At 48.3% G+C, this 15,009-nt stretch overlaps 1 protein-coding gene across 13 annotated transcripts in view; it reads left to right on the plus strand.

The window, feature by feature from the left end:
* Nucleotides 1-15,009, plus strand: part of DTNB (dystrobrevin beta) — a 181,716-nt gene that overhangs the window by 113,741 nt on the left and 52,966 nt on the right. For 11 of the 13 annotated variants that reach the window (XM_065632399.1, XM_065632400.1, XM_065632402.1 and 8 more), the window contains 3 exons: nt 1,108-1,221; nt 5,439-5,535; nt 13,057-13,077. In XM_065632399.1, the coding sequence (XP_065488471.1) occupies nt 1,108-1,221; nt 5,439-5,535; nt 13,057-13,077 (232 nt within the window). The remainder of the gene's footprint in view (nt 1-1,107; nt 1,222-5,438; nt 5,536-13,056; nt 13,078-15,009) is intronic. The other 2 variants (XM_065632401.1, XM_065632403.1) reach the window with 1 other exon arrangement.

A 15,009-nucleotide genomic window follows, 5' to 3' on the forward strand; every position in this document is an offset into this window, starting at 1 on the left:
CCGCGTTTCAAGTTCCCGTTTCTCTGGCTGAGAACCCAGGAGGGAGCTGCTCTGCAGATCAAGCCATTGAGGGGTTGCAAACCCCGTGTGCTGTGCGGCACAGGCAGCCCCTGGGTGACCTGCGGAGCTGCTCCGCTGCCGTGGTGGCCCCATCGCCACGCTCGGGGCTCCCTGTGCCCCGGCTCAGCCGCCAGCATGGCAGAGCCCACCGCCCGCACCGCCCCGTGCCGAGGCCCCCCCGGCACACCGGCACAAACACTTCTTACGGTTAGTTTGGAGGAGAACCGCTTCCTGGAGAGCAGGAGAACAGCCCAATCCTTGCAGCGTGGAAACAGCATAGCTTCAGTACACTACCAAGAGACTTTGCAGGTATTTGAAATTATTCGTCGAGATCACAGATAAGGGAGATCTGAATCAGTGCAAGTATGAAACCTTGCAAGGAGAGCAGCTCAGCGGTTTTAGGAAGGAGCAGGAGGGGGAGAATTAGAGATTATAATCTTCACTCTCAAAAGGCTTTCGTTTCCATTTTAATAAGTGAGTTCTTGGCCGTCAGCGCTATGCTCCCTCACCTCCGGCTACACAGAACGCAGCGCCCTTAATTGTGCTGCTGGCTGATCGCCTTCCTCTTGTGAAACCTCCCCAGTCTGTCTCTGTCACTCCGAGCTGTTATTTTCCGTGTTCCTGCCGACCTGCCCGAGCCCTTGGGGAGGTGAGTGGGAATTTCCCCGGTGCCGGCACAGCCGCGGGTGCTGGCGGTGCCGCTTGGAGCCCTGACAGCCCGCGCACCGCAGGCTGTGCTGAAAATGGAGCTTTTTCCTCTTCAAACAGCTCTTTAGCCCTTTCCACATGAAATGTTTTGGAGACACATATGGCACAGAAGTGATTTCGTACTTCTTATTAAGTAATAAATCTCCTGTGTGTATTACAGCAGTTTGTAGGACTGCTCTAACTGACCTGTCTTGGTTTTGAGCCTGTGCCAGTCAGACCTGCACTAAATTGCTGTGCTTAGGCTGGAGACTGACAGAAAGTGCTCGAAGGGCTGTAACGGTGGTGAAGAGCAGGAACTGACCTTTTTCCTCTTTAATCTTCCCTCTGTCATTTCTGTAGAGAAATACTCCAAGAAATCCAGCGTCTCCGGCTGGAACACGAGCAAGCCTCCCAGCCCACCCCTGAGAAAGCCCAGCAGAACCCAACTTTATTGGCCGAACTCAGGCTCCTACGGTAAGAGAAATATCTAAAGCTCGTGTGTGTTCGGTTCAGGGCCGGTCAGCCCGGGGGGCACAGACTGTTGTTGGGGAAAGGGAGATATCTGCATATCCCCAATCACCTGCAACTGTTGTTTTAAACTGCTGAATCCCGAAGACTGACAGCATATTGCAATCTGTCTTTGGTTTTTTTGAAGTGGATTTAGAGGTAATTAAAAATGTCTCTTAAAATTAATTCTGTTTGTATAGTTCAGAAGGCTGTTTGTAAAGAGGAAACCGATAGGAAAAACTAGCAGAAATGGCATTAACTGCTTGTCATTTATTGTCCAAAGGAGTGGGGTTGAAGAGAAAAGTCAGTTATTTGATTAGCCCGCGAAACTCTAGAAGTTTGTACCTTCAGATAGTCAGAGATACACCCAAAGTTGGAGAACAACCTTCAAAGCCTCTTTGATTAAGTTTGCGTTTTGAAGTGACAGGGAAAAATTGTCAGTACTTATAGAATAAAGTGTTTCATAGTTTGGGTAGTCACCAGAGCATTCTCTGCCTATATTTTATTTCATCTTTTATTAGTAGTTAATCCAGAGCTCTACCTTCAAAAACGCCGTCCGTGATCTACAGGAGGCTCTAAAACGGCAGCTCTGGGCAGCAGCGGCGCTGCGCAAACTGTGTTTGTTCCGTTCCTTGGGGTAAACTCGTGGGAAGCGGCACGCGGTTGTGCGTCCCGGGAATGTTTAAAGGTTTTCCATGAAGTCCTCTGCTCTTGGGATGGAGCTACCGCAGCTGCGGGCAGTGTCTGCAGGTCTCATCCGGCCCCAGATGCCAAAATCTAAGGCTTTTGACTGCTTCCGTTACTTTTTCATACAGAATCTGCAACGTTAGAGTGCATTTCACTGATATTTGTTGTTCTATTACTTAATGCTCATCGATTTTCTAGCTCTGTGCTTTACATAGCTATGTATAATTTTTTTTTAAAATGCTGAAAAAACTGGAGGGGATGCAGAATGTTATGCAAGAGGTGGAGAAAAAGGAGATTGCAGGGCAACGTGATGTGCTCTGTGACCCAGCAGAGAAGAGGTTGTGGGATCCAAGAGCTTAAACTGGAAACCACCTGCATTCAGACCACTAGTAAAGCTCACGCTTTTTAAAGCGAGGCAACAATCTCAAGAGCAGTTCTAGAGTTTTCAGGCCCTCGATGTCTTCCCTGAAGATGTTTTTCTGAAATACGGGCCACGGGGAACAAAACAGAGCTAAGTAGAGGGCTTCTGTTTTGCTGAAGGAAAAAAGCTGAATGATGGTTGTAGCCACTTCTGGCCTTCAAATAGGTGAACGCCGTTGGCAAATAGAGAAAAAAAGGCTGAAGTGAGCATGTCAAGTCACGGCGGTTGCCCGGTCTGGCCTCCTGTGTAGCACAGCTGGGAAATTCTTCCTCCCAGCGCTCCTGCCGAACCTTTTGGACGGGGCAGCAGCATCCGTGCGAGATGTCCAAGCTTTCATTTTAGAGGTGGGGCGAATTGCACGTCCCCTGGTCCTGTCAATGTGATTGTCGGTTAATTTCTACGCTTTGTCTGTGCTCGGTTGACTAAACGTGTGCATGTTATTTCTCACCTTTACCAGCCTGGTGCCACTTCCCAAGTCTCATCTTTCCCTGCGTTTTCGGCTGCTGAGCTAAAAAGATCTTTTTCAAAATTCCTCTTTGCGTGTGACTATTTAGAGATTTTTGATTCCTTCCCCTCTTAACCTCATCTTGTGTAAACAACTCAGAATCCTTCGGTTTGCCCACAGGAGGTTTCCCAGTCCCCAGCTGTCCTTCGGCTCGCTGTCACGGGCGGCAGCACCTGCCGTGGTCCCAGGTGCTGCAGGTGCCCCCAGCCTGAGCTTTCCTGCCACCAGCATCGCTCCCATTAATACATCCAAAGGGCACGTCAGTTCCCTGGCCTGCGGGGCACCAAAGAGAAGTTTGTCGTGGGCAGGTTATCTGTGACCTGAAGGGCTTCCACAAAGTAAGAGGTGACGAGGAGATGTCCCCGAGCCTGGGAGCAGGCGGTGGTGACCTTGCCTTGGGACATACGGGACATGACAGCTCATGTCACCACCTGAGCTCAGTTGCTGGGTGGAGTTCAGGCTGCAAAAGCAAGAAAAACTTAATCCATGTAAAATTGGCGTGTCCCGGGTTGGAACATCTGCAGCCACGGAGCCCGGGGAGATGGGCCGGCTCTGCCGCGGCTGACAGGAGGAACCTGGGGTGAGGCGAGGCTGGATCCCTCGTCCCCATGGATCCTTCATCCCCGTGGATCTCTCGTCCCTACGGATCCCTCATCTGCACAGATCCCACGGATCCCTCATCCCCGTGGATCCTCATCCCTATGGATCTCTCATCCCCACGGATCCCTCATCCCTACAGATCCCACAGATCCCTCATCCCTATGGATCCTTCATCCCTGTGGATCTCTCATCCCTACGGATCCCTCATCTGCACAGATCCCACGGATCCCTCGTCCCCACGGATCCCTCGTCCCCACGGATCCTGCCTCATGATGCAGATGTCCTTGGTTCCTCGCAAGCCCACAGGACACTGGGTCGCACAGGTACAAGGCCCAGATTGCCCCGGCCACCTCATGCTGCATCGCTGTGTCTGTCTCCAGCAGTTCAAACACTGAACATTTGGAACACTGAACACCCCTTGTCACTGGCAAACGGCACCAGAGGTCACGGGAAAAAATAATGTCAGCCGAAATCAGACATAGACGTTGATGTTGGTTCTTCATTAACAACTACATTTGCAGCGCCATACTTAATTAATATGCTGATTTTGTACATTATTTGTAGTTGTTAACCACAGTGATATATTAAATAACTACAGAATAAAAGGTACAGACTTTGAACTGACCTAGAGAGAGAAAAAGGACAGTTTGATGGATTAGACAGATAAAGCTACGTTTGGTGGGTTTCTAACACATTCTAGGTGACCAGGCATGTGTAATCATCTCTTTATTGCCTTATTTTGGTGATATGTTGCAGTAGCTAATAACCACATTCTTAAAAATACAAAAAGATGTTGAAAGAAATCCCCAGGATAGTTAATACTCTGTAGTCGTCTGTCCTTCCTGAACCGTGTAGAAACAAGTGGATTCTGTTTCGTAGCCTCAGCAGTTTTCCGGCTGGGGTGTGTGCTCATGGTCTGCGATTTCCACGGTCACCACAAGAAAAGCAAGTCACACACTACAGATTTCTTCAGTTGAAGTACACGGCCTGTTTCTTTTCCAGATTCTGATTTCCAATTGGTGTTTCTAAAACCAGTTGGATATTAAAATTCCCAGAGTGATTTATCCATAGGATAACACGTGAGAACATAGATATAATCTCAGACATTTAAAAATTCCCTTGGTAATATGTAGTGCCTTTAACTTTGGATTAAGACATTATTATGTCCACAAAAATAATGGCAGATGAATAAATAAGTCTTTCTAGTCTGTTTTGGTTTGGTTGGTTTTTGTGATTTCTGGGGCCCAGCATTTCTCAGATCATATAAGTTACTGAACTTCTGACATGTTGACAGCTTGTCTGAATTTCTCCTCATATTAGTCACTCCTTTCTTTTTGTAAGTATAAAATAAAACCATGCAGTCGTATTTCCTTAAATATCTCAGCGGTAGGCATCTGTAGAGATACAGTGGGTTTCTGATGCTGAGAGGAGGAAGGTCACTTCTTATCTCCTCTTCTTGTTACCTGGGTCCTGGAACAGCAAATATGTCAGAGGTGATACGTCCCCTTGTTGGACAGGAATAGCTCTGCCAAGCCTCCGTCCAGACAGGTGATGGCCGGTGCTTTTCCTTTCCAAACATCTGCAGCCTTTTCTCCTCCTGTCTGTCTGTCTCTCTTTCCTCCCGGAGTTCATTCCCGCTGGTCTGAAAGCTCTGCAGGATGCCTGGGGCTGACACTGAGGACGTTCTTAAAAGAAGGAAAAAAATGGGCTTTTTTTCTCCAAATGCAGTGCTCTTGAGAAGGGCATCCTACTACCAAGGGTGCTGAGTGTAGGTTTGGGGATTTTAAGTGAAAAGCTTGATTGTTATAAATAATTTTCATGGTCATTGTACTGTGCTTTGCTCTGTTTTTTAAAAAATTGGAAACAGGGGGAGTGATGAAAACCAAAGACACAGTTCTATGGGTGAATTTCCTGAAGGGGTTGTGAAATACCCACAGTTTATTTTCTGACTCTTTCGTGTAACCTGAACAGGCAGAGAAAGGATGAACTGGAACAGAGGATGTCTGCACTTCAAGAGAGCAGAAGAGAACTGATGGTGCAGCTGGAAGGGCTGATGAAGCTGCTCAAAGTAAGTCAGAAATGCTGCACGTTCTTCTCCTCCCCGCTCAGGAATTCCCTGTTGCTGCTCTGAGACTCCTACTTTGCTGTCATACCCTTAGAAATACCTCGTGAGAAACAGAAGGAATTTGCAAAAAGTCATTTCCATACTGGCTCTGCATGTTGGTGCAGGTGGTTCATGGGTTTTTGGGTTCATGTGCTGCTGCTTTGGTTAAAATACCAAGAACCCATCAGGTTTGGAAGGCTTTACAGAAGTATGAGATTTGGGGATCAACGCGTGGTGTTTGGGTGCTGGTTCAGTTCTCCCAGTTCTAACGGGGACGTGCACTGGGAGCTCTGGTGCCGTGGCGCGGTGCTGGGTTCACCGGTGACACGGCAGTGGCGGGGGTTTGGTTCAGAACATGGTGGGTTTGGGTCTGAGCCGTGGGACATGTTATCGTTGGGGTTTCTGATGAGGGTCCGTCATTTTTTTATAGAGTCTTGCTAGAGTTGAGCTCACAGTTGATGACCGTAGCCTGAAATATTGTTATGCGTTTATTCTCTCTGTTCTTTGAACTGGACAAGAGCCGCTCTATAAAGTGAATGGCAAAACATTGTCCTTATTCAAAGAGGTTTGGGTCAAAGACAAGATGCAATAAAGATGCAGCAGAAAATGGCAGAAGTGGGAGCGAGATGGCAGCAGTGACCCTGGCAGCAGCCGCACGGTTTGCGGATCAGCTACAGGCACATCCTCAGAATTCCAGAAGAATTCAGAGCTTGTCTGCACTTGAAAGTGATAATGAATTCACATCAGCTGTCAATCCCAAGTGCAGGCACTCATCAGATTAAGCTTGTGTTCTGGAATGGGAATGTGTGTACCAGGGGCTGCGATCAAATGCACTTCAGAGGGGCTGTTCTGTTTCATTTCCCTGGGCAGATGAGCTCATAGTTAGTATTAATAGTTGGGAAGTATTTTTTTTAAGTCAGCGGTTCTGCACGCTCTAATTTTTTCCTGTTCAGCCTGTTAATGTCTGTCTTCTAAAAATATGGGAGACAATCACTTGCTAAATTCACCTTCAGACCCTAAACCTTTGCAAGTTGAAGTGTGATGTCTCTGAAATTGGGCATCCAAAACTGAATTACAGTTTTGGGAAAGTGTTAAAAGTTGTTGCGGCAGAAACAGTTTGATTCTTCATGGTTCAGGTGCCCACAGGCCGAGCATTTTCCTTGCACACGTTTGAGGAGCCTCGTTGTAACAAAATCAGTCTGGACATCCGCAGCGTGGTGACGAGCTCTGGTGTGGGGGGCTCTGCACGCCCTGGCGGCTGCAAAGCGCTCAGTACCCTTCGCAGATTGGTCCTCCCAAATACTCCTCAGGGTGTCAGTGCCATCGTCTCCTCAGGGTGTCAATGCTATTGTCTCCTCATGGTGTCAATGCCACCGTCTCCTCATGGTGTCAATGCCATTGTCTCCTCATGGTGTCAGTGCCATCGTCTCCTCATGGTGTCAATGCCATTGTCTCCTCATGGTGTCAATGCCACCGTCTCCTCATGGTGTCAATGCCATTGTCTCCTCATGGTGTCAATGCCACCGTCTCCTCATGGTGTCAATGCCACCATCTCCTCAGGGTGTCAATGCCACCGTCTCCTCAGGGTGTCTATGCCACCATCTCCTCAGGGTGTCTATGCCACCGTCTCCTCATGGTGTCAATGCCATCGTCTCCTCATGGTGTCAATGCCACCGTCTCCTCATGGTGTCAATGCCACCGTCTCCTCAGGGTGTCAATGCCACCATCTCCTCATGGTGTCAATGCCATCGTCTCCGCACGGTGTCAATGCCACCATCTCCTCAGGGTGTCAATGCCATCGTCTCCTCAGGGTGTCAATGCCATCATGTCCTCATGGTGTCAGTGCCATCGTCTCCTCAGGGTGTCAATGCCACTGTCTCCTCATGGTGTCAATGCCACCGTCTCCTCATGGTGTCAATGCCATCGTCTCCGCACGGTGTCAATGCCACCATCTCCTCAGGGTGTCAATGCCATAATGTCCTCAGGGTGTCAATGCCATTGTCTCCTCATGGTGTCAATGCCATTGTCTCCTCATGGTGTCAATGCCACCATCTCCTCAGGGTGTCTATGCCACCATCTCCTCAGGGTGTCAAGGCCACCGTCTCCTCATGGTGTCAGTGCCACCATCTCCTCATGGTGTCAATGCCACCGTCTCCTCATGGTGTCAGTGCCACCATCTCCTCATGGTGTCAATGCCACCGTCTCCTCATGGTGTCAATGCCACCGTCTCCTCAGGGTGTCAATGCCACCGTCTCCTCAGGGTGTCTATGCCACCATCTCCTCAGGGTGTCAATGCCACCGTCTCCTCATGGTGTCAATGCCATCGTCTCCTCATGGTGTCAGTGCCACTGTCTCCTCATGGTGTCAATGCCATCGTCTCCTCATGGTGACGGGCTGTTCTGTGACAGGCCTGACTTTGTGCTCTCCCACCTGCAGCCCAGGTGCGATTTCTTCCTCAGACACACAGCTCTGAACCTGTGTGACCCCAGCACACCCTGCAGAGCTTTCTGTACTTAAAAGGGGCCCATAAGAAAGATGGGGACAAACTTTTGAGCAGGGCCTGTTGTGACAGGACAAGGGGTGATGGTTTTAAACTAAAGGAGGGAGATTCAGGCTGGACATGAGGAAGAAATTATTTGCGCTGAGGGTGGTGAGAGCCTGTCCCAGGTTGGCCAGAGAGGTGGTGGCTGAACCATCCCTGGAGACATCCCAGGCCAGGCTGGACGGGGCTCTGAGCAACCTGAGCTGGTGCAGATGTCCCTGCTCATGGCAGGGGGGGCACTGGGGGAGCTGGGGAGGTCGTTCAGCACAAACCATCCTGTGGTTCGATGGTTGCAGCAGAGGGAAGGAACCGTAGCTGACTCACATGTGATAAAGTCATGTTTTTAGGACCCGTTTGCTAAGTTGAACCATGCAGTTCAATTCTGAGGTTGACAGAAACCTTAATGACGTCTTCTAGGCGGTGTTGTACAGAAGCCTAGCTTAGAAACTGGCTCTTACTAGGCTTTCCATTTTTAAACTCAGTATCTTTTATTTATCTCCCCCAGTTCCCAAAATTGTTTAAAAACTATAAGGGCAAATTGAACTGGGTATAAGGAAAATCTCCTTCCCCCTGAGGGTGCCCGGAGAGGTTGTGCCTCCTCCAGCCTGGAGGTTCTCGAGACCAAACTGAACAGGGCTCTAAACAACCAGGTCTGAAATTAAGTCGACCCTGTTCTGAGTAGGGGGCTGGACCTGAGACCTCCTGAGGTCCCTTCCAACGCGAGTTATCGCGGGAGCCTGTGACTGTTGTAGCCATTTCGTTCTCCATGTTGCATAATGTGGTTCTTTGCATTTCCCTGATGAGCTTCCTATGGAGCCTGGCAGATTCTCTCTGATTAAAGCGTCTTCCAGAAAGACATCTGCTCCTGAACTGGAGAAATCAGAAGTGGAAAATTCACTGCCAATGCAAATTTGCTCGCACAGTTAAAAAATTATGCCTCATTTTCAGTTTTAATGTATTTTAGCTTCAGTCTGCGCCCATTGGCTCTGGTACATGTGGTTCTCCCTCCATGAAATTAGGCAGCACTTTAGCACCCCTGGTTTTTCCTACACAGATACTTACTCATCTGAGCGAAGGCACTTCACAGGCTCGGCTTCTAAATCTGCTGAGCAGGTAGAGCTCTGTTGAGCCGCTCGCGGTCCTGGGCTCCGGTCTTTTCTGTGGCTCATTTGTTTGTCTTCTCTAGATTTTTAATATTATTTTTCTAATTGGCAAAACCAAACCGTATGTTGAATTCTTCTCTGAATCTCAGTGACACTGCAGAGAGTCACAAGAGTTTTGTTTCTCTTCATCACCGTTTTCCTCTTTGTGCCTTTCTGCACCAGTGAGAGCTCTGTGAAAGCTGCCGGTTATCCAGATCTGACTCTGTGCAAAGCCCTTTATTTATTTTGTGTAATGCTAACTGGTTAATGACAATGTATTACAAGCTTGGCCTCTAGAGGAACTGCAGATATGAAAATACATTACATCTGTGCGGTTCCTTTAGAAGCCAAACTTGTAATACATTCATATAACAAAATGAGATTTATTTGGCAAGATCTATTTTCCATGAAGCTATAATGCTTCATATGTTACTTATTAGTTGTATCAGCGTTTCTGTTACTTGGAATAAATTAATGACAGGGCAAGATGTTTATGCTTATTTAAGTTCTTACCTCCCTTTTTGAATATCAGTGCAACACAGCACATTCCAGTCCTGGGTATTCCAAGATTTATTAAAAATTACTTTCCCTGGACTGGGTAACTCCTCATGTAATGATTTTAAGAATCCCAACGCAAGCTACCCAGCCTGCTGATCTAAAAATATTATTTCTAGTAGACACTTTTAAACACCTTTTCTCATTAGCAGTGGAAAGTACTTCACTGTTTGCTGACAGAAACTACAAGGGGAGAGTACTATTAGTCAAATACGGAACAGAAATACTAATTCCTCTTCAAATATTAAGGATTTTACCATGACTAGCAAGAAGCAGTACACACCCCCTCAAGGCTCGATTTCTTTTCTGATAGTTGGGTTCATTTCAAAGTCTCCTCTTTGGTGGCTTTGGCCCTGCCAGACACGAAGTTTTCCCACACGGTTTTAGCTTCTCTTGTCGTTTGGTGCAGTTCAGAAATTTTCATTTATAATTTAGATCAGCTGTTAAGCTTTTATGGTGTTTTTTCCATTTTCTTATGCAGTACTTTTTGCATTTTTAATGCTGCCTTCATTTCACCATGTAGAGCTGGATGCCGTGTACCCCGCTCGGGTTACGTGAACGTTTGGTGCCTCAGCCCCTCAGTACACAGGGTCTGTCTGTGGGGACGGGGCTGTTCTCTGGAGGTTCGTCCCGTGTCCATGAGCGTTGGTCTCGGAGCAGAGCAGGACAATCAAAACCCCGTGACGAGCATCCTGCTCCCATGTTTAGCAGCCTGCACAGTTGCAATTGAGATTTAAGGCTGGGTTTTGCACTGAGTGCCCTTCTATGTCTTCTCGCCGATGTGTCGACGCTCCTGTGCGGAGGTTTCGGTTGCAGGACTTTGTTGGTGGTTTTCCCCAAGGAGACGTTCTGCCCGTTCAGCTTGTCCCTAAGTGCCATCATTGGCACCTCCTGCTGTATCGTCCCACGTGCTCGCGAGACCCCGACTGCTCTGTCCGGGGGGCTCGTTAGTGCCAACGACGTCCCTGGACGGGCACTCGCCGACCTGCTCTGCTGGGGCTGTGGGCACTGACGTGCCGTTGGGCCAGGGCTACCAGTGCTGGCCCAGACCATCCCCATCCCCAGAGGGGACCAGCTGCCCCAACCCCTTCCCACAGGACGGTTTGGAGGAGGCCAACCCAGTCACAGAGTCACAGAACTGTTTGGGTTGGAAGAGGCGCTCAAGATCATCAAATCCAACCATTAACCTCACACTGCCAAGGCCACCACTGCCCCCTGTCCCTGAGAACCTCATGTCCGTCTGTCCAACCCCTCCACGGATGGTGACTCCAGCACTGCCCTGGGCAGCCTGTTCCAATGCCCCACAGCCCTTTGGGGAAGAAATTGTTCCCCAGATCCAACCTCAACCTCCCCTGGTGCAACTTGAGGCCGTTTCCTCTGGTCCCCGCAGGCTCCAGTGACAGACCCAGTGCCGACAGCTGGCACCCTGCTGGGGAGCAGTCTGCAGTGGCCATGTCTGCCTGCTTGCAGGGCTTTGCTTTCAGCTACACGGATATTCAGCAGACATATCCCATTTCACTTTTTCCATTTCCTCAGTGGTAATTTCCTCAGCAGCCGATCTGATGATTTATCTCATAACCGCTCGGTCCTTCCAGCAAAGCTCCGCGCCTCTTGGGATTTTTTTTTCACATCTGTAGTTAATGCTAAAGCCTCATTTTTCAAACTTTTTTTGTAGAGTGGAGATCGTTTAAGATCTTTTCCCTGGCCTGGCTCACCATCTGCTCCTGCAAGTCCCAGTGCTGGTGGGAGGAACAACTGGGAAGGAGTGGGAGCGTGGGGAGGGCAGCCCATGGCTGGTGTTGGGCTGCGGTTCCATGGAGCCATCCCCAACATCTGTCCGTCGGTGCCAAAATACACACCTGAGAGAGCACCGGGGCTTGGGAGAGGAGAATAGAAGTATCTGCCCAGAAATGCAGAGTTCTCTGCCGTCAGTCCCAGAGGTCTCTGCCATGCCCTCGGTGCACAGTTAGAAAAACATCTTTTACTGCAGCGGTTGGTGAGAAGAAGCTGCTCTAAATTAAGGGACAGAGTTCAGGTTAATCCTGATGGGAAATAAATGAGGGAAGGTGGATCAATTGGTCCTCAGATTTGAGGCCAGAAGGAGCTTTTATTCCGTGAATTTGGGTTCCATGACCCGAATTTCTGGGGAGCCGTGCTCCCCGGTGCTGTGCCCTCTGCGCTGGCAGCCCGTGCGAAGCCGCCGTTGGAGGGAACACGCCGTGACCCTGGAAAAGCTGTAATCGCTATTCCTGTGAATGTGAGCGGCATCAAAAACATGCTCCCAGCCTCTTCCTGCGGCACAGCATTGCTTCCCGCACCACAGCTGCCATGGGACTCGAAATGGTTGTTATATAAGCAAGGACAAAATCTACAAAAACTTTCGAATTATGAAACTCTCGACTACGTGATACTTGGGTCTTTCCCGTGAATGCTCATGTAATTGGAGTCAGACTGTGACCCCACCGTGTCCGTGGCCACAGTGGACAGTTCTCTGCTTCAAAAGGGGATAAAGTCATCCATATTTCATTTTTTTTTTTTTTGGTCTTCCAAATGAAGTGACCCACACAGAATTGTTTTCTGTGCATCTGTCTCCTTACTCCACATCTTTGGTGCTCCTGCCCCCACTTTCCCCCGTCCCCTTCCAGACCTGGTTGACTTGCCAGAGGTCCCTGCGGGCCCAGTGGCTCCAGGCACTCCTGCACCAAAACGGGGCTGTTTTGCCCCTCGGGCTGGGGCGGTTTGGGTCTCGCCCAGGGCAGGTTTGTGCACACAGGGACCTGAATGTCGCGCAGCAGTTGCTGGCTCCAGGTGGTATCTCCAGGCTTTAGGGGCTGCAGGTTTGGTATCTCCTGCCTTGAGGACAGCTCGAGAGGCATTTCCGAGCCCGGGGGAGGAAGACAAGCCGGTAAAGGTTCTGTGTAAAAGCCAAGAGATCAGTTGGGTATCCTGTCCTATATCCATACTGTGACAACCATCCATGTATTCGGCTTTTGCCAACGCTCAAGGCCATTTTAGACAAGAGTCTTCTTTTGAGGATGGAACAGATGATGCCTTTGCAGTCCCACCACGGCTGTTACATCTAACGGCCTCATTTCCTTTCGTGTCTGCAGATGTTCCTACAATTTGCCACGTTCTGCTCTTTCATGGGCCCTGTTGTGTATTTTGTGTGTGTAGATGTTTCCTTTTCATGTGCTAATTAATCTCTTCTGTTTCTCTTTTCACCTTTTTCTTTTGCCAACGTTATAGGAAGAAGAGCAAAAGCAGGCAGTAAGTTGACTTCAGTTTGTAGGTGATCCAACTCTTTTTTCATTCTGCATGAAAACTATTTTCTGTTCATTGGCTTATATGCAAATAAACCATGGGAATGTGAGGCCTTTCACACTTACAAATTTGAAAGCAGCCCTCATCATTTTCCAGTAGAGCATGTTTTTGTGTATGTCCTTAAAGTTATTCCTCTCTCCTTTTCAAATTAATTTTATTGCCATGGGTACACAACTGGTGGCTGTATTCATTAGTTTTTTATAGAATTGTGCATGATCATCCAGGGTTGAAAATGTGGATTCTCAGCTGGCTTCATAATATATTTTGTTAGAGATTCTTTGGAGTATTTTCCTTGCTAAGAAAGCTTTCTTGTCTCTTCAGGAATCCTTTAATTTGCCTCCTTGCCACATACAAGTCCATGCATGAAAACTAATTAATGACTTAATATTCTGGGCAGAGATCCATATCATTCAGTCATGATATAGTCTCCTTGAATTAGTCCCAGTATGCTCGTTGTAAACAGGATGAGTAAACTAACAAGAGACAAGAATGCATTTGCTTTGTTACCGATTTTCATCTTCTCTGTCCGCCTCTTAAAACCTGAGTCCTGCGTTGGTTTCGGAATCCACTCCAGAGGGAGCCCTTTTGCTTTTCTCGGAAACAGCCAGATGTTCAATGTCTTCTCTCCAGCAGAACCGATTTTCAGCATTTTCCGACATGGTTGTCTTTATACACAAAGCTTTAAGGAAGACTAATCCTGTGTTTCCCATTGTTGGCGGTTTTTCCATGTTGTTTAGCGGATACCCGAACTGGCTATTTGATACATCAGTTGGGAATTCTGGTCACTTATGTTTTGTAAGGAAATATATCTTTCTGGGTAACTCTATTGCTGAAAGTGCTTCAGTGCTACATGTGTTGAAATGGGCTTTTGGTGACTCCTGGTTGGCCTTTTGTTAAAGTTCTGTCGTGAATTTAAAAGGTGGTGGTAAGTGTGCATCTGCTGTTAGAACCCCGTTCCTCTCGAGCCGATGCTGCCGGTGCAGATTTGTCGCTGGGTTTGCCGAGGCACCTTGCAGGTGGAATTCTGTAGCCTATGTGATTCTCTTACCCAGCGTCACTGCTAGGAATAATCATCTGCGTGGAAATGCAGCGTATTTTAGCTTGGTTTTCCTGCGTGGTGATGTTCAGCTTGACTATGGAAAAAGAAGAAGGTTAAATACGAGATCAAAGGAAGAGTTTGCCCAATTTTACCTCTCTTCTTTCCCTGGAACACTATGTTAGTAGGAGGACGAGAGAGCCAAAACTGACTGCTAAAATAACGTCAACACATTGACACTCTGTCCAGTCCCGTTCTGCTGGAATCTATGATGGGTGAGCCAAAAAGAATTTGAAACTCAAGAAGGGTGGATTTTGACCAACCAAAGGACACATTGCTGATCTGTAGGAACTGAAACTTGACATCCTTACCTTTGCGTGGACCGAAGTAGCTTGAAATGCTTTCCTCTTAACTATAAACATGCAGCCTGAAAAAGCTGGAAATCCTGGGATACAACGCTCCAGTTGGCTGAGGAACACACAGAAATCACACAGCAGGCATCTCTGGAGATCGGCGTGTCCACCCCCTGCCCAAAGCAGCGTCACCTGAGGGGCTGCACGGGAACCTGTCCCGTCGTGCTTTGAGTCTCTCCACAGCCCCTCTGAGCAACGGGTTCTGGTGCTTCAGTGCCCTCCCTGCAAGGAAGTTTTTTTCTTTATTTTTAAATGGAATTTCCTGTATTTGTGCCTGTATTTCCATTCCATTGCCTGTGGTTCTTTCGCTGGGGACCACTCGGACGGGTCTAGCTCTGTTTATATCTGGTTTATGTCCATCGATAAGATCCCCCTGAGGCTTCTGTTCTTGAAGCCAAACAGTCCCAGCTCCTTCAGCCTCTCCTCACA

This window comes from Caloenas nicobarica, chromosome 3 (genome assembly GCF_036013445.1).
Source record: "Caloenas nicobarica isolate bCalNic1 chromosome 3, bCalNic1.hap1, whole genome shotgun sequence".
NCBI lineage: Eukaryota > Metazoa > Chordata > Aves > Columbiformes > Columbidae > Caloenas > Caloenas nicobarica.